Genomic DNA, 17,815 nt, shown 5'->3' on the forward strand with positions numbered 1-17,815 from the left:
AATCAGTGGTAGAACTGGAAGCTGATCACAAGCACTGGGACTCTCCCAGGCTCCAATCCTGTTAATAATGGGTCATATATAACAGCCTCCTCCTTTAATACTGTCTCCAGCCATCAGCAACCTCTCTACACCCAGTGCAGCCAGCTCGGCACCCGAGAGCGAGACAACTCCTTCGTCTCCCAAGTACCCGTCCCGTTTCCCACGCACGTTCTGGGAGGGCTGGGTGGCTCGTCCTCAGCTCTGTCAACAAAGGCCCTTCCACAATGGCACATCTGGTCCGCAGAACCACAGCCTGGGCCGTTCTGCATGGCAAGCTTCTTTAGACTAAAAAGCTTGTAAATTTTATTTTACAACTGAGTATGGTCTTGCTGGGATATACAGAAATTGGTAAGAATAAACGCTAGGATTTATTTTGGCACTTTCCACAGGTGATTCTTCAACCTCTAACAAGAAAAACACTTTGAAAATTGCGACAAAGGCTCACCATCCAGTAAAGTCGGAGAAGAAGGTACGTGCTTTACCGAGCTATGGATAACTGCATCAGGAACGACACTGCGCTGCTGGGGATCAGCACTGCAGCTCCCGGTGACTTCAGGGGAGTCAGAAATTTGTCCCGGGCACCTGGAGTTTGGTGCACAGAACTCCCCGGGGCCAGACTGAGTCTTAACAGACACATTTTTCAAAGATCAACGATTTTACACTAGAAAAAATACTGTACTGAGGTGCCCAGTTGCTAAGACTTAATTATTTTTTCTAAATGTTCCCAGCAGTCCATTTACTGGTACATTATGAAATATTCTAATAAATTATTCAAGCTGATTGTCAAAATAAATTAAGAAACACTTTTGAGGCAATATCTTTACTTTAATACATTTCTTCATTTATTAATTTGCAAGATTCAGTCATTCACAGTAAGTCTTTCAGCTCCTCCGAGAGAGAGCCCTTCTATATTAACTTTTATGCAACCTGCACAGACACACGTGACTTTGGATTTGAACGTGCAGGGTTGGGGCAGAAAGGAAAACATAGTGCAGATGAACAGCCCTCCAAAATTCTACTGCACAAGAGCCCAAAAAGCTTCAAGCCAAACCAAAATATGCATGAGAAAATCCGTGGCTGGAAATGGCCTGCAGAAGAACTCGCCGATCTTCTCCATCTGCAGTAAATTCTGCGTGGCTAGAACAGGCCAATTTTATCAATGAAAAGGTACAGCAATGCAACTGGCTGAGATGCAGGAGGAACCTTTCCCTTCAAAAAGCTCTCATGTCACATTTGACGCTATAAAGCGGAAGGAAAAGGAAATATTTTCACTTTCAAGCAATATTTATTGTTTTGTTGCTGGTCATTTTACCCACCCTATGTAAAACATCACAGAAGTTTCCCGGGCACTCGTCTCTAAGCAGAGCTCAAGGGCAGCCTCCGGACAGGGCAAGAAAGCGGTTACGCTCTTGAAACAGCAGTGGCAGAACTGAACTTGAACACACACCTCTAAAGGTAAAAAAATGAACGGAAACGTAGGGAGGAGAGAGAAGCGCAGTAGCAACCAAAAGCAACAGAAAAAGAGTTGAAAACATACTAATATTTAAAGATGCTTTAATAAAACCCAAAGATCTAGTAATGTGGGCTTTTTCAATCCCTACCAGTAGCAGTGTGACTTCTGTAATGTCACTCAGTAAGTTACAAGAACTAAAAATAGCTAACCCCAGCTCTCCAGTTCCCTCTGTGAGCCATTACTCAAAGCTGACTTGCATTTATCACCCATCTCACACAGGAACTTGGGGATTCATACAGACTAAGCAAGCTGAAGGACAGCACTTCAGCCTCCCCTCTTTAAAGCCTAAGTTCTGAACAAAGAATTGCTCAAAATAGTTATTGTGTAATAGTTAAGACACTAACCCAAATTTAATTCCTTGTTCAATTCATTCAGCCTATCAGTGACCCGTAAAATAGCAGCAAGGTAACGGTTGTTCTGTACAATAATTTTGGAGGCATTCACCTAATGTTGCACTCAAACGGTACGATAGCAAATGGTACAAACGTGAACAAATATGAAGGGAAGGAGAATAAATAACCCCCCTTCTAGTTCTCTGCTCTTACACAACATAGATCTCAGAATTTCTGCACTGTTCTGGAATACAGCCCATGCAGGCCTGGTGTTTCCTTACGGCTGCCTGAGTTATGCTGTCTTCATCTTTTCTTATCACCCCATGCATATCTCATCTGATTAGACAAAAATCACCCTCCCCTAACGTCAGCTATTCCTAGTTGTCTTAACATTACCATCCCACTATTGATTTCACCAGGCAGTCAATAAAAAGTTCATCTCCTGCTGGAAACGCCATTGGAATAGCAGCATTTGTTGTTCAACCTCATATTTCTAGAGCGCTTTCCCACTCAGGTGAACTATATCTCAAACTGAAGGGCCTACCTACCACTTAAGTCACATTAAATCACTAAGGTTGATTAAATCCACAAATGGCCTAAGGATCAGGTATCCAGCTCTGCACCTTCATAGCTATAAAGCCGGGTTCCTTTAGTTAAGAGTCAGGTTCCTTAGGACCGGTCTGATTTTTAATGATATTGAGCATTGACACCTCTTAGATTGCCACAGAACTGCTGGGAATTCAACATGCCTGGAAATAAAGACAACTTTTTATTATTCTTGTCTTCAGAATAACAATATTCTTGTCTAGCATTAGTTATAGAAACAATCTATTTTATGCCTGGGCATGCCCTTAGCCACAAAAAGAAAATTAGGTAAGCTGAAGCACTGGGGACACATACATAAGCTATTTGTGATGAGCTTCAACTGCTCTGTTTTTCAAGTATCCTTCCCCAAAACCCAATGCCAAAAAAATCATCTCAATGGCCAAAGAGAGCTAGATATTGCCGAGTTTGCTGTAGGAGCTTGTGACCCCACGCAAGCACCACGTCCTCCCCCAGGAGTCAAGCCGAATGGTTTCAAAGCACGCCCAAACACACAGAAATGAATAACTGCATGCATGTGTATTGTATTTGCTTTTAAAATTCATACGGGGAGTTCTTGTAAAAATAAGGAACAGCGTACATATCAAGAGAAAAAGAGAAAAAGGAGAAGGCTTTTAGTCATTTTCAGGTATTTTCTGTCCCCCGCTTCGCTAGTAATGACGGTTTTATTCATCTAACTTTAAGACCACCACCTGTAAAGTTCACAATGCGTTATATGCTATTTGATAATGAAAAACATTACTGATTTTTATTTTTTTTTTTAAATCCTCCTGGAATTAACTGCTCAGAATACTTTATTTATAAACTCCTCATACCTTTCTGCTGGCACAGGAACAGTGAGAGTAACATAGAATGGGACTTTGAGGCCTTAGATAGTAAGATTTTTGCATTTTGAAACAGCTGTTCTCAGAAAGGAGCAATTTCACAGTTTTGCTACAGGCCAGTCCTGGCTGGCTCTTTCCACTCAAAATATCTACTTAAAATATGCTGATGTGCTCCATTAGGCAGGAATAATACTGTGTTACAGGACAAGACTGAGGGAAGAGAAGGCAGAAGTTACTCTAACTTTGGAACAGTATTTAAAGACAGTCTTTCATAAGACAGAAGTTCATGGCCGTGTTCAAAGCCAGCTTTGAATCTGAGCTAACATCAAGGAGGATTTTTAACACACTTCTGCAGCGGTAAGGCACCTCGTCTTTACTTGTATTCTCCAGCTTAGCGACCGTCCACTCCACAGAGAAGTGGAATAATAGGGCACAAGGGGGAAAATCCAAGTGTTGAGCTCTTTCTGAACCCCACCAGATTCAAGGCAATAGTCCAGCGATGACAAGCTCTCCACCCTGCTACCACGAGCATAAGCCATCACATGCAACTTCCTCTCTGTGGTTTCTGAAATTATTTTCCTCGTGCTTGTTCTCAACTCCAGTGCTTTTGTTTTGTCATTTTACCACACCTTCTTTAATCCAAACCATTTCTTTGAACACCACAATAAATTATTGATTCCACTGTATCTGTTGGTATCAATGGCAGTTGCAGCCGCTTCGGGAGGAAGGCAATCGATAGTGAATGGAAATCATGTGACCGCATGAACACGGCATGCCCCGGAGTCCCATACGGCCTCGGGGGCAAATCGCTTCTCCAGTCATTGAAAAATAGTCACGATCAATTGACATGTAAAGCCATATCAGTTCGTTTTCATGAAAAAGCACGCTAAACAAGCCAAGCAAACCCACAAATGAATGCAGACATAACAACAAAAAGGACAAAGACGATACTGTGGTTTAGATTTTCAAGCGACTTCATTTTCACTCAACGCTGACTTTGTTCCTGTTTTATTTCACCTGCTTTAACTGAGAATGGAAGTACATCCCGAGTACTTCTGTGCTCAATTTCTTGCAACATGCCATTCCGCTCTGTTCTGTTTATCACAAACCTAGCTTTCCACCTCTGTGCACAAAATATTCATGTAATTACAACTGTTCCACTGAGCAGTACAATATCTATACCATGATCTAGATATGAGCCATACATATGAGCTTATATAACTGGTTAAATTACTTGTAACAGATCCAGGTCCTTTCACCCAGGAGGAATGACACCGTAGAAGTGTGGAAACATGTCAAAAAGGCTCAAGCAGCCCTTCAGTCACGTTGTTCATCATTTTATTTAAACATCTCCGAAGCTAAGAATGGGGACTTGCCAAACACACAGCAGATGGAAAACACAACCAGCCAAGCTCCGAGAGGCCTCGCATTTTACTTGTAGGGAAAACTGCATTCCCGAGGGCTGACCGTCGCTTACTCCAAACCGCATTAACTCCTCTCCTGTCGCTTTACAGCACCAGAGGCTATTTATAGATTACAACAGCTTCACGAACTTTACGTAACAGCACCCTGTCCCCGAGAAACGGCGAGATCCAAGGGGCGGTGGAGCCCCCGGGGGGAGCCCGGTTCCCTGCGGGCGGGGGAGCGGCCGCGGCCCCGCCGCCCCCGGAGCTGTCCGCTTCAGCACCCGCCGCGCCGCGCCCCGCCCCGCCGGAGCCACCGCGGGTTCCACCGGCACCTCCGGCACGGCGTACACCGTTCCCAGAGGAAAACACGGGCAACGGCGAGAGGAACTCGGCCCCCGAGGGCTGCTCCCCGCCGAAGGAAGCGCTCCGAGGCAGCCGCCGTCGGGGTTTCCTCCGGCGCACCGCCTCGGCCTGGACCGCGGCCGCGTTTTCGAAGAGCATCCGTGGCGAGCACGGCAAAATCAGCGCTCCTATGCAGGAATATCTCCAGGCCCCCTCCCTCCAAAACAGGACTGCCAGGCATCGCCCAGGAGAAAACCACCGCTGCAATGCTTCCTCCCCTTTCTGCCTCTATGGATACCGGCAGGAGAGGGCAATCGGGCCCCGAGAACCCCCTCCTTCCTCCCAATTAAATCTTCCCCCGTGTGAAACGAGGACATACGGGTCATGGGTTCCCATTGGGGGTGGAATGCTGCAGTGTTACAAGGAGGCTACACACAGCAGAAATACAACCCGCGCCCCACAGACCGACCCCACCTGTCCAACTCCTCCAGGATCTCATGCCCGTCCCCTGCAAGACGGCACACGGGGAAAGCTGGCGGTGGATGAACCGACCACACCTGGGATCCCTCTCCAAAATTCAGCTCGGGCCCCTCACAGAAGACCAGCTCCAGCTGTCTTGGCCCTCGCGCACAGGCCTTCTGCTCGCACACGCTCCCCTTCCCGTCAGACTTTTGGACTTTACCTCGGATCATCTGCAGCTACTGCTGTGGAGCGTCTCTTCCAGCTTCCCCACCCCCACATCAGCTGGGCATAATTTGCACCAGAAAGGAGGGGGGGGGAGGGGAAGAAGACACCCAGATTTTTAATAGGAAAAAAAAGCTTGTGAACATACAAGTCCCTCTCCCCAGGAAGGGAAAAAATAAAATAAAATATATCTGCCCTCACCGTTCCCCCAAAATCTGCGTGGTGGAAGGAAGCAAGAGCGCAAACCATGATGCTGACATCTGGGTCAGGCTGGAACCTCTGAGCCACCCCATGCATCTCCCCCACAAAACTCTCTCCTCCAACTTCTCCCCCTCCCCTGGCAGAATTCTCAGGATGCTGAGCAGTGGGAGAAAACGGGGGGCGGCGGAGGGGTGTACCAGCTCTGCAGTGAGGGCTGAGGGGGGAAGGGATACCGACCAGAACTCCAATTATCCCTCCTCTCCCTCCCCACAACGCAGACAAAGAGCACGGCCCCGAATTTAGGGGCCTGGCAGAAGGGCCCTGCGGGCTCCCCGGGTTGTGGGACGGATGGATGGACGGATGGATGGAGAAGGTGGCCCAAACGGAGCTCCCACTGCTCCAGCCTGAGGGTGGGTGCAGAGGGAGATGGCCCGCTCCCAGCAGCAGCCTCCCAGCCGGGGGAAGGCTGACCCCGAGGCCGCAGAGACGGCCGGCTGGAGGGCTGGCAGCCCTCCCCTCCCCTCCCCTCCCCACGGGGCACGGGGGCCTCAGCCCGCAGCTGAGAGCGGGGGAAGAGGGTGGAGGGACCTTCCCCCACCTGGGGCAGGGGCCGCCCCGGGAGCTCCAAGGATCCCGGCTGCTGCTGGGGCGTGGAGGGCGGTGTTGGGTGGGGAGAGAAGCGGGGGCACCCCAGTACCCCCTCCCTGAGCGCAGAGCGAACGGGCATCCATCGGGGCGAACTCTCCTCCGAAGGGGGGAGAGGGAAAGCGCTCCCCGGGCAGCCCCTCCCTGCAGCCCCCCGCCGCTAGAAGAGGCGGATTTGGGGCAGGGGGCTATCCCTGCCCCCCGGCTGCACCAGCGACCGCTCCCCATGCAAGCCAAGAGCTGCCGGAAAATCGCTCTGCGGCAAAGCCCCCGCCCGGTATGGGGGGGGAGGGGGCAGGGGGAAGAGTGTGTGCTGCTGGGGGGGGGGGGGGGCATGAATTTGGGGGGAAAAAAAAAAAAATCCGGGAGAGCAAAGGCTGGGAGACCCGGGGCACCCCCCGCACGGCCCGCGGGGTCCCCGCGCCGGGGCTGCAACTTACTGTGGCCGCTGCACTAGCGCGTCTCCCGCAAGGCGTTGCTGGACTGCGGAGGTGGGGGAGCTGCAGGAGGAACTGCGGTTGTCGCCATCTTGGTGCGCTGCCTGCGCTGCCCCCCCCGCGCGGCGCCGGCCCCTGCCCAGCCGCTGCCTGCCGGCAGGGGGCTTAGGGAGCGTGGCAAAACTCCGCGCGGCTGCCGGCCGGGGGGCGCGGGGAACGCCCCGCTCTGCTCCGCTGCGGGGAGCCGGGACACCCCGGCGGGGAGCCCGGGCCCCGAAGAGGAGACGCTTCCCCGAGTGCCTGCGGAGCTGAGCCCTACCCGGGGGGCGAGGCGGCCCGGCGCCCCCTGCCCGGAGCGCTGCCGGCGGCGTCGGAGGCGCAGCTCTAGGCCGGGTTAAGCTGAGCTTTCGCCAACCGCCCGCCCAGGGACGAGCGGGGCCTGGCCGTGCCGGTACCACAGAACACAGACAGAGCTCCCAGCATCAGCCCCCACCGCGATCGTCCGAGATACCGGAAACCATGGCGGTTCCGGTGGAAAAAACCCCACGGTGCCGGAGAGACTGAGCTCGCCGAGCACCGGCTGGCTCCTGCACGGGCGGGTGTGCAAAACCCCCAGGGCTGAACGTGGCTCAGGAACAATTCCTAACTCTGAGAGCCAAGCTTTGTTTAGGCCAGTATTTCACCTCAGTCTAATTTACTATCCACGCAGAACAGACTTCAGAAATAAGTGCAAAAGTCCTGTACCAAACACGCGGTGTCATCTGTGAGAGGCGTCATCGACAGAGCAAAAGGAAAACTTTCTGTCAGCCAAACACATTGTCTTCTTTTTCTTCTTTTTACAGTTTCAGGATAAGCTAGAACTTCCACTGGCCACGCACATCACAGGTTGCATCACCAAGAGCAGCTCCATGACCCCATCCCTGGACTATCTGGTAACAGCAAGATTTTACACAGGAAATTTAAAAGTGCCAAAATGACATTTATGTCATATACGCAGTGATGTTCTGTGTCCGGTAGATACAGGCACTGCATCGACTTCTTCCTTCTAATTGCGACCTGGGCTATTCGATTTCTTCTCAAAAGTCCTTCCTCAGCACTGGTGGGTTTCTCGGGGAGCCGTGGAGCTCCCCAGTGCCCAGCGGCTCACTGAGGAGGTGGAAGTCTACTACGGAATACTGTCCCCAGCTGCAACCCCACCATATATGCAGTTTTCTGTTTCTTCCAGTAAAACAGTGAATAAGAGAGTGCTAATAACCGACCCAAGTTACCCTTCTTCAGTTAAGAGAGACAACTCCTCTTCCTTCATACATAGAATTTATGCCTGTAATGTTAGGCCTGTAATTTGTTATTTCCATTTTAGGATCAATTTTTATTGTTACGTAGTTCTTGTTCTCCATAAGACTATGCCTGTGTTGCTGAAAGAACAACCTGAAACACTGTATTAGGTTGCTGTTTTAGGGAAAAAAAAATCCACCTTGCAGAAATGTCCTCCTCACAGAATTTTAAATCTTTGTCCTCTGAGCAGAGGAGTTGTGTGCTGAGCAGACAAGCTAGCAGGACACGGCACTGGGCTGGAGAACTCATTTATCTTGCTTTAGAAATGACACAGGAACTAAATCTGCCCTCACTTTACATCGCTGACTTTTATGGGACTACCCTACTGTAACACAAGGGCAGATGCAACCTAAAAAATGTAGGTATCTCAAGCCATAACTAATCAAAAGCAGTTACACAGACATTAAACAAGCTGATACAGAAAGCTACAGATACTGAGAAATTTTCAGTCCAAACTGGACCTTCTGCAGCTCAATTCTCACTAAGGCTTAAATTTCCAGCAGATGTGAAATAAGTAGAAATAAAACACTGAAATATAGGAAAAATTCGACCGATAACAAACTGCTGAGAAACAGGATAGTATCTCCCAAATATAGAGTGTTTAGGTGTCCAAACATGAAAGTTAAGGCACGTAACATGAGAAAAAATACCTTCTCTACATAGCTAACGGTGCCAGCAGCTTGAAGCACACCGTGCTGCGCCCAGGCGAAGCTGCCGGCACTGGCCGAAGGGAGCAGGCAGGCGGCAAGGCAAGCCGACCCTGGGCTGGAAATGCAGGAGCACACCCCAGCTCCCAACTAGGGCACCCACAGAGCTGCTGGGAACGGTGGGCACACGGGTCCCTTTGGGGCGGGCCACGCACCAGAAATACTTCAAGGACATTCTGGGGCCCCAAGGGTGTTATTACAGTTTGTATAAGATATCTTTAAGCAAGGCGCTTAAAGAAATATATAGGTCAACGCCCTCAGAGGTTGAACAGTGATAACAAAACAAAAAAAAAGCTCCTAATTGACCGAAGCGATCCTGGCACAGCCTGGGAGAGACTCTACCCCACATTAGAGGCATGAAGTTCAGCATCATCCCTATCCAGAGTTAAGCCTTCGCAGGCTGCCCCATCCACCCTTCTGAGCAGCCATCCGGACTATCCAGTTCATTACCCCACTCCAGGTCGAAAGGGAATCCTCAGAAAATGAGTATATGCAGAGTCTGAAAGTATTTCCAAAATAATGCTGCCTTGTAAAGCAGATAAATATTACAACTCCAGATAATGGTTTTGCTTGCCTGTAATCAGAACAGTAAAGCTAATAAAAACCACAAACCCCCTCTTCGGGTTAAAAGAGAACAAAACTACCCAGAGCTTAGGCCACAGAACTAATAATTCTGTAATTCTCAATCTGAACAAGAACTACCTGGCACTGCGCTGTCTCTTTAAGGAGCACACAGCTGCTCAGCACCAGCAAAAAAAAAAAAAAAAAAAGGCTTGATAAGGATACTGCCTTTTCCTTATTTCATCATTACAGCCCTCACTTCTCCCTTCACCTTCGGTGTAGTGACCTCTGGAGTGGCTCGTCAGTTCCTAGGCTTTGTGGACAGGGATGTGCCATACACACGCCTCTGCAAAGCCTACAGGGCATATATACAGCAGGAATAACCAGGTCCCGCGTATCTTGGCTGGAACAGACACGGTGCAAGCCAGCTGAGGCTAAAACAAAGTTTAGTAGCTGGCGTGACTATGGAATTTAAACAGGTTGTTACCTGTGGATAGCCAGAGAGACTGAAAAGCCTTCTTCTATATCACGGGTGCAATCCTCTCGTTACACAAGTGTACGATGTTCTTAAGCAAGCTCTGTATCGCCTATAAGATGAGCCAGTAGCTAAACCTGCCAGTTGCTGGGAGAGGCGAGAGGTACGGCGAGCGTGCACCGCACGCCGTGGCACAGCCGCTCAGAGGTGCGATGATACAGCAGTCCCAAAACTGCCACGCAAAACACTCGTGGGGTTTGGATCGGTTGTTTCTCCCAGAGAACAGGCTCAAAGCAGGCAGGATCCGAGCCTCCAGGTTCAACCCAGTTCAACGTTTCCGTACAGGCAACAAATTCAAAACAGCTTCTGCATTAACAAGCAGGTAGAGCCTCGCTGCCCGCGGCCAGGCTGCTCGGCAGGGCTCGCCCCCCCCTCCCCGTTCAGGTGTTCCCAGCGGTTCCGCACAACCGCAGCGCTGCCCCTTTAAGAGGGCGCTTGGCGGCCGGCCAGCCAGCCGGGACAGACAGACAGACAGACACATCCGGTTCAGCGGGCCCTGGCAGCAGCCACGGCTGCGGAGGGGGCCGGGTGTGCCGGCCGCCCGACACCGGCCACCGCTGCGGGGATGCTGCTCGCCTCCTTCCTCCGGCGCTGCGTTCAGCTCCTCCTCCTGCCCATCCACGGACTTGCCTGCCTGGGCTTATGGGACTCCTTCTATAAGAAAGTCTTTCCATATGTCATGGCCAAGGTGGCGCCCATGTACAACCATAAGGTCTACAAGCAGAAACAAGAGCTGTTCAGCAACTTAAGAAAATTTGCAGGCCCCTCGGGCCAGCTCATCTTGCTGGAAATCGGCACGGGCACTGGCACCAATTTCCAGTTCTACCCCCCAGGCTGCCGGCTGACGTGCACCGACCCTAACCCCAATTTCAGAAAGTTCCTCCTCAAGAGCCTCTCGGAGAACCGGCACCTTAAGCTTGAACATTTGGTGGTTGCTTCTGGCGAGGATCTGCACCAAATACTGGACGGCACCGTGGACGTGGTGGTGTGCACCTTAGTGCTCTGCTCCGTGACCAGCACCAGGAAAGTCCTGATGGAGGTTTTGCGAGTGCTCAGGCTGGTAAGCTGGGGGAGCACGAGGGAGATCGGGGATGCCGATTTGTGTCACAATAAGCCAAGCTTATCGTGTGTGTACTGACCTACATTTAGGATAAATGCAATCACCTGCACTGGGCCACGAAAGAGTTTAAAATCAACCATCATACCCACTTATCCACTCAGAAGTAATTTTCTTTTGCCCTGCTTCACCTGCAGATAAAAGAACCAGCTCAGGCTGCTTCCCCTCTCCCTCCTCAGCAACCGGTGTGCTGCCATGCACGCACAAGGTCTGCAGTACCTGCACGGTGGTGCCGATTGCCTGGGCAAGGGAGAGACACAGCTACTCAATCAGGCAGCCTGGCTCCTGCACTTGCAGCTGGGCAACCTGCAAAAACTCCAAAGGCCAAAGGTGTTTCAGAAAGAAACAGCAAAGAAGAAAAAACAAGCAAACAAAAGGCCCCAAACGACCCAGGAGGTGCTGGGAGCGAGGAGGAGCAGCGCAGTACTGGATAAGCAGGATTACTGCAGTACAATGGTGGACTAAGGGGAGGGAAGCAGGAAGGGATGTGCATTGTAACACAGGTAAATCATTAATACCAGTTTCAGTTCATAGTTGCCATGTATATTCTCTAGTGAGTCTCTCTTATCTTTAAAACTTGTCCACCTGAGCAGGTATTTGCATTATAATCTAAGGTGACACTTGTAAAATGCCACATTCACACATCTCTCTCCCAATACTTTTTTCTCCAGTTAGAGTAACTGGGGAAGAGTTTAATTTAAACTTAACACAAATCCTATCCACGGAGGTGAGCTAAATCTATGTAACTGGCCAGAGCCTCCATCTGTGAGTGAGACTTCAGCCCTGCATGTGGCTGAAAACCTAATTAATTCCTCGAGGCAATCTTGTGCACTCTTACAAAGCAAAACTAGAGGAGAGGGAGTAAGATCATACCCAACACCCTCCACTAAGAAGAGGAAGGGAACATCAGCTCTGAACCCGTGACTTCTCTGTTTGGCTCCACTGAGCAAGTTTTACAGGAAAGGTTTGCTTACAATACCAGATTTGCTTTTCATCTGTTATTAATAAACACAGAAAGACACAATTAAATGTTGATAGGGTTCACAAGACTGACAATGACAAAACTATTTTGCACTACATATACCGACTGTAGCTGGGATGCTAGATTTCTGCTTGCTAAAGCTCTCTCACATGTTTTATAAACATTAAGAAATAAACTCTCTTCCCCGCTGGTATGCAGGGTAAGCAAATTTATTCACATTTCTCAGATGAGAAAAACTGAAACTCAAGGAAGCTGAAGTGGTTTGTCCAAGATCATCCAAGGCAGAGACAAAAACCCATTGGCAGCAGTTCCTGCCATCAGACCGTACTGCCTCTTGCACAATCCTAAGTTGCGCCTACCAGTAAACATGTAGTCCTCCAGTAATAACCACCAGCTTCAACGAAAACTGAATGGGAGGCACTTTTAGAGACTTCACAGGTCAAACCAAACATGCTTCTAGCATGCGTAACATCTAGGAAAGGAGGCTGGCCTTCAGAGAGGTGATGACAAAAGGCAGCGTGTTTACCTGCCTTTTATCAGATAACATAAGATAAAATGCTGCATACAGAGGTGAACGGATAAAAGATAAAATGCTGCATACAGGGGTGAACAGCCCCAAGTCCTTTTAAATTTGTTTTGATGGCACTGTTTTCCAGGGTGGAGCTTTCTACTTCTTGGAGCATGTGGCTGCAGATCATTCCAGTTGGACCTACTTTTGGCAAAGGGTCTGTGACCCAGTCTGGAAGTATTTTGGAGATGGGTGTTCCTTGAGCAGAGACACACAGAAGGAGCTGGAGAAAACGAATTTCTCAGAACTGAATTTGAGGCGCATTCATGTCACACCTTACTGGATTCCTACTAGTCCTCATATCATTGGGTATGCAGTAAAATAAATGACCATGAGCACTGCGGGACACAGGACCTGCCTTCAGTACTCCTTTCATGCTTTGTAGACGGGTTTTCACCCTTACGGTCAGCCCACATACAGCAGCTGGCTCCCCAGAATAAAAGTATGGAAAACCCCCTGGGCATCCACAGCACCTTCAAACTGGGAATCACATTCTTCCGTTTGTTAGAGAGGCTTTCTGGATAGAGCTCTGAAGTAGAGCTGCTGCATAGGGACCAGGCAAACTGGAAAGAAGTCTAGACAGCACAAAATACAAAATAAAGGAGGAGTCAGCATCTTAGACACTTGAGAAGGGGAAGAGGGAAGAAAAGGAACAGAAGAAACATGCAAGCAAGTACAGAGGGCTAATGTTTTTCGAAGGGCAGAGAATAATGCCCAACCTCTAACGTTTCCGATACAGGACGCATGCATAATAGATATGGCATCAGTATGAGCATTTTCATTTCCGTCTTCCCATTATGAAATATATTTACAAGCAGGCGTTCGTTTGCCCGTGCCAGTACAGTCCTCCCTGACAGGACTTCTGTTTATTCAGGGAAGTGCTCATTACAACACCAGTTCACGAGGCGTACTTCTCACTGGCCATTAGATGCTAATGCTACCAGCACTGATTTAACTTGAAACAGCCACCTACAAAGCAAAAAACAGAACTCCCCTTTACACTGGGGGAAAATGGGCATTTGTGAAATCAGATGGCAGAAATCTCATCTCCGCTGTAAAATGCTGCTACTAGATCAGTCATGTCCTTAGAGCCCTTTTGTCATGCTCTACTAACATGATTTACCTATGCTTAAACTCTTCATTTTCTACTCCCCCCCCAGTCTAGATCACACCTTAAAGAGGTCTCTTAAAAGCCAGGAGTTCATTAGAAATGTTTTCCAGTTTAACTCCCCTAGGACACCAAGGGAAGGTGCTGCTCTCTTGGCCACTGTTTAACCTTTTCTATGATATCCTGCAGTCTAGCAGTAAGGCACTAAAACCTGGCACAGATTATAAGAAAATAATGCATTAATGTCTCTATTTTGTGCTCTGTACACATGCAACTAGTCTACATAGAAAGTAATTCCCGTTGTTCAAATCTGTTTCTCTAATATAGTTGCCACAAGGTGGAGGTATGAAGGTATGACAACAGAGTTCGTTAATAAAGCAGTCTAATAACAATGTCGCCGTATGCTGGATTTTATATTTGCTTTATTACCAGTAGAGGGAGGAGGCAGCTCATGGGACAGCGGGACTACCCGTCACTCAACAGAAAAACAACATTCTCCAACGCATTTCACAAGAGAACTGCCTTTATTAGGGGCCTGAAGTCCTTCTTTCCCTGTACTAGGCTCACCTGGAGCAGGGCAATTAAATGCTAGTGGCTAATCTACATTGCTACCGAGTCCTTTGGAAAAGCACCGGCGACTGCCAAGTTGAAAAAGTTTTACAGAATGCATTTAGCATAGAATGGATCGTTCATTGTTGACTCAAGCTTATAAAGTTACTAAAACCAAGCCATATACTGTATGCAGTGAGTACTGAATTAATAAATTGTTTTATCTCTGTTCCATGATTCTCATCAAAGGTCTGAAAGATAACTAAGAAAAGCAAGCTCGTTCACTGCAAAGGAGCCCATATGCGCATACCAAAGTATTTTAGGCGTCCACAAAGTGGAAAGACTGAAAACTGCTGCTGCAGAGAGAGCACAGAGCAAGTGCTCATCCACCTACTTACAACAGGGTGGTAAATGAACTCTTAAACAAATGTGTTTTAAATGAAATGTTAATCAAACTTCTAACAAAACGCCTACAGCGAATCCGAGTTCAGATCAATTTCCTTCAGCTCACCAAAGACAACACACGGTTGCTTTAAGAGATATGAACTGTAACCTGAAACTGCTGAACACCAAATTAGGGCATCTTATGACATTTTGCCAGGGGTTACACACAAAGTTGTACTGCCCAGTTTATCCTGGTTACGCAAGAGACTGGCAGCTCCTCCTTCACCAGAGCTGGGACGCTAGGGTAACTGTTTGGTATGCAGTCCTGTTTTTCCCTTCCCTGCCTGTGACCGGACTTTAAAATCAGCTTTAGAGAAAAGTCTACTAGATCAGTCCAAGGAGCTGAATATACTTCAAGAGGAACACGGCAAGTACATGAATGCAGCTCGGTCTGAATTTCAAGGGCTCTAATACACAGAAGAACTAGTTTTGCTCAGTACGGATCCTCTGTCCGACGCTGGAAATGACAGAGGCCAGCATCCTCCTCTTCCGTGCCTGCCTTGCGCTGCTTGCCATGCCCATCTACCTGCTATCGTTCCTGGGCATATGGAAGCCTTTCTGTAGGAAGATATTTTTTCCTTTCTTCTTGGAGAAGTTTTCTGCAATTCACGAGAGGAAAACAAAGAAGCAGAAACAGGAGCTATTTCGTAATCTACCTGACTTCACGAGCCCCTCAGGAGAGCTGAAGCTGCTGGAGATCGGGACCGGCTGCGGTGCCAACTTCCAGTTCTACCCACCAGGCTGCAAAGTCACATGCACTGACATAAACCCCCACTTCCAGCAAGGCCTGTTGAGAAGTATGAACAAGAACCAGCACATCCACTACGAGCGTTTCCTAGTAGCTGCAGGAGAAGACCTGCACCAGGTGCCCAGTGGTTCTGTGGATGCCGTCATCTGCACCTTGGTCCTCTGCTCTGTGCACAGTGTGAACGGCACCCTGAAGGAGGTACTGCGAGTGCTCAGACCAGTGAGTATCTGACTAAAAAGTTTGGTTATTACCTTTATCATCTGTTCCAGAGGCACTGCACCAAAAGGAAAGAAAAAAAAAGGGGAAAAAAAAAAGTTGTTTTTGAGCTTACAAACCAGACTTGGTTTATTTCCCTAGTTAAATCAGATTTACAACCACTCTGCACTGCTAAATGGTGCAAAGCAGTAGCAACATACTGGTCAGTCTGTCCTATTCTTAAAAGGAAAACCCTAAAGGTAACATAGTCTGGTAACTAGAGCTGCCAGTAATTTTGTAAGTAATTACGGTATATCATTTAAAGCAGAACTGGCTCCTGTGGTGGTGTCTCTCCCCACACACCCCATATTTTCTTTGGGTGGGAAGCTCTCTGATCAAGACTGAAAGTCTGCATTTTAAATAAACTGCTTCAGCCTCTTAGAAGTGGGGCTGATCTACCTGTATGACTAAAACAGTCTAATTAAATGCCTTCATTCCCTGTAGTACACTAATCAAGCTAAAGATTAAAAAAAACTGGTTTGTCAGGGTATTTTTGCAATAGACTTTCAGCCTTTAAAATGGTATTTTCAAGACAATCCTCTGCGTTGTCAAAAACTGATGCGTTTGAGTAGGTTTTATACATTTCTCTTAGTTTCCTTCGAAAAAAATGACATGCTAGCAACTGTAATTAAAACAAAAAGACAACAAACTATTGCTATAATAAAAGAGGGATCAAATAAGTACATCCTTCACGCTTTTTGAATAGGCATTTTGAATCTCTGCCAAGTTTCCTGCTTACATTAATTCCAACTGACACCACAAAAGCAAAAAGCAGGCAGGGGAGGGGTGGGAGAATACTGATGAGCGAGCAAACTGCACATGCATGGGTCTGTATTTGAGAGGAGGTGGGATGGAGGGAGAAGTTTGGCGTAACCCCAGCGCCTGCAGCGGCTCTGTAAGACGACTTTGTTTTTTCCCAGGGAGGCGCTTTCTATTTCTTAGAGCACGTGGCCGCCGATCATTCCAGCTGGAAGTATTTTTGGCAGCAGATCTGCTATCCGACTTGGAAACTTGTCTTTGATGGATGCTGCCTAACGAGAGAGATATGGAAGAATCTCGAAGAGGCCAACTTCTCGGAGCTGAAATTACAACACATAAGCGTAGCGCTGCCCTGGACGCCCATTCAGCCTCACATCATCGGGTACGCTGTGAAGTAACTCACGCCGCCCTGCCAGGCCTTCTCCCCTGCCTCTACAGAAATTCCTTGAGAGAATCAACGCAGACATCACGGCATAGGCTAATCCAGACGTCTGAATCTAGGTAACACGGTGAAGGACTTTAATTAAGCTTCTGATTCAAGCATCAAATGAGAAGCGAGGGTCAGTTTTCTGAACATCTTTCCAGCCCTCGTGCTGCTGACTGTGCCTCACCAGAGCCCAGCCCATGGAGGATCCCAGGAGGAGGCTGCAGGATAATGCAAAACAGCCCAGCAGGCAGAAAAAAAAATGCATTAACTCAAGGGAACTTCTGCCTACGTCTGATTAACTCTGGGAAGGGATTCCTTCAGATGTTCCCCACACTGGGAAGCAGCCAGGGCTCGGTGAGCCGTTGTAATTCCTGCGCTGGGCTCGACCTGCTCCCCGCGCTCTGTCACAGCTGTTCACGTTCCAGCCTCCCAGAACAAGCAGTCAGATGCAAACCCTTAACACCCAACTCCTGCTCAGCCGCCAGTTATTTATTTAGAAAAGAGGGGGGGAAGGGCAGGCACCACACCCTGCCTCCCCACATAACACTTACCAAAGCCTCTCGGTCACTTGGCTGCCTGCCCGCCTCTGCGCGGTAATCGGTTCTAACGCGGTTCGTCACTAGAGCATTAAAAGATTGGAGTTTAACGTTACGCGCTCGGGAAGTTTCTCTGAGAGCTGCCGCGGCTCGGTCCG

At 48.6% G+C, this 17,815-nt stretch overlaps 3 protein-coding genes across 4 annotated transcripts in view; 2 read left to right on the forward strand and 1 right to left on the reverse strand.

Annotated features, from left to right (window-relative positions):
* The window catches only part of SCN8A (sodium voltage-gated channel alpha subunit 8), a 56,775-nt gene extending 49,320 nt beyond the window's left edge, over positions 1-7,455 (reverse strand). Inside the window, exon 1 of the mRNA XM_072847144.1 lies at positions 7,030-7,455. The gene's annotated coding sequence lies outside the window, so the exon portion shown is untranslated. The remainder of the gene's footprint in view (positions 1-7,029) is intronic.
* Positions 7,456-10,650: 3,195 nt separating this feature from the next.
* Positions 10,651-14,889, forward strand: LOC140644517 (thiol S-methyltransferase TMT1A-like). Of its 2 annotated transcripts, none has more exons than XM_072847434.1 (3): positions 10,651-11,224; positions 12,920-13,140; positions 14,738-14,889. In XM_072847434.1, the coding sequence occupies exons 1-3, from the start codon at positions 10,730-10,732 to the stop codon at positions 14,748-14,750; spliced, it is 729 nt and encodes a 242-aa protein (XP_072703535.1). In that variant the 5' UTR covers positions 10,651-10,729; the 3' UTR covers positions 14,751-14,889. The 2 variants fall into 2 exon arrangements, with proteins under 2 accessions (XP_072703535.1, XP_072703534.1); XM_072847433.1 differs by lacking the exon at positions 14,738-14,889 and adding an exon at positions 14,267-14,600.
* Positions 14,890-15,157: 268 nt separating this feature from the next.
* On the forward strand, positions 15,158-17,764 carry LOC140644516 (thiol S-methyltransferase TMT1A-like). The gene is made up of 2 exons (XM_072847432.1): positions 15,158-15,899; positions 16,856-17,764. Exons 1-2 carry the CDS (start codon positions 15,396-15,398, stop codon positions 17,090-17,092), a joined length of 741 nt encoding a protein of 246 aa, XP_072703533.1. The 5' UTR covers positions 15,158-15,395; the 3' UTR covers positions 17,093-17,764.
* Positions 17,765-17,815: the final 51 nt, after the last annotated feature.

This window comes from Ciconia boyciana, chromosome 27, assembly GCF_034638445.1.
Source record: "Ciconia boyciana chromosome 27, ASM3463844v1, whole genome shotgun sequence".
Classification (NCBI taxonomy): domain Eukaryota; kingdom Metazoa; phylum Chordata; class Aves; order Ciconiiformes; family Ciconiidae; genus Ciconia; species Ciconia boyciana.

Excerpts from the sequence above, each read along its gene's own strand:
- LOC140644516 (XM_072847432.1), top strand. The coding sequence starts at position 15,396 with ATGACAGAGGCCAGCATCCTCCTCTTCCGTGCCTGCCTTGCGCTGCTT. Across the intron at positions 15,900-16,855 it reads TACTGCGAGTGCTCAGACCA|GGAGGCGCTTTCTATTTCTT; the intron begins GTGAGTATCTGA and ends GTTTTTTCCCAG.
- LOC140644517 (XM_072847433.1), top strand. The coding sequence starts at position 10,730 with ATGCTGCTCGCCTCCTTCCTCCGGCGCTGCGTTCAGCTCCTCCTCCTG. Across the intron at positions 11,225-12,919 it reads TTTTGCGAGTGCTCAGGCTG|GGTGGAGCTTTCTACTTCTT; the intron begins GTAAGCTGGGGG and ends ACTGTTTTCCAG. Across the intron at positions 13,141-14,266 it reads ACTAGTCCTCATATCATTGG|TTGCCACAAGGTGGAGGTAT; the intron begins GTATGCAGTAAA and ends TCTCTAATATAG.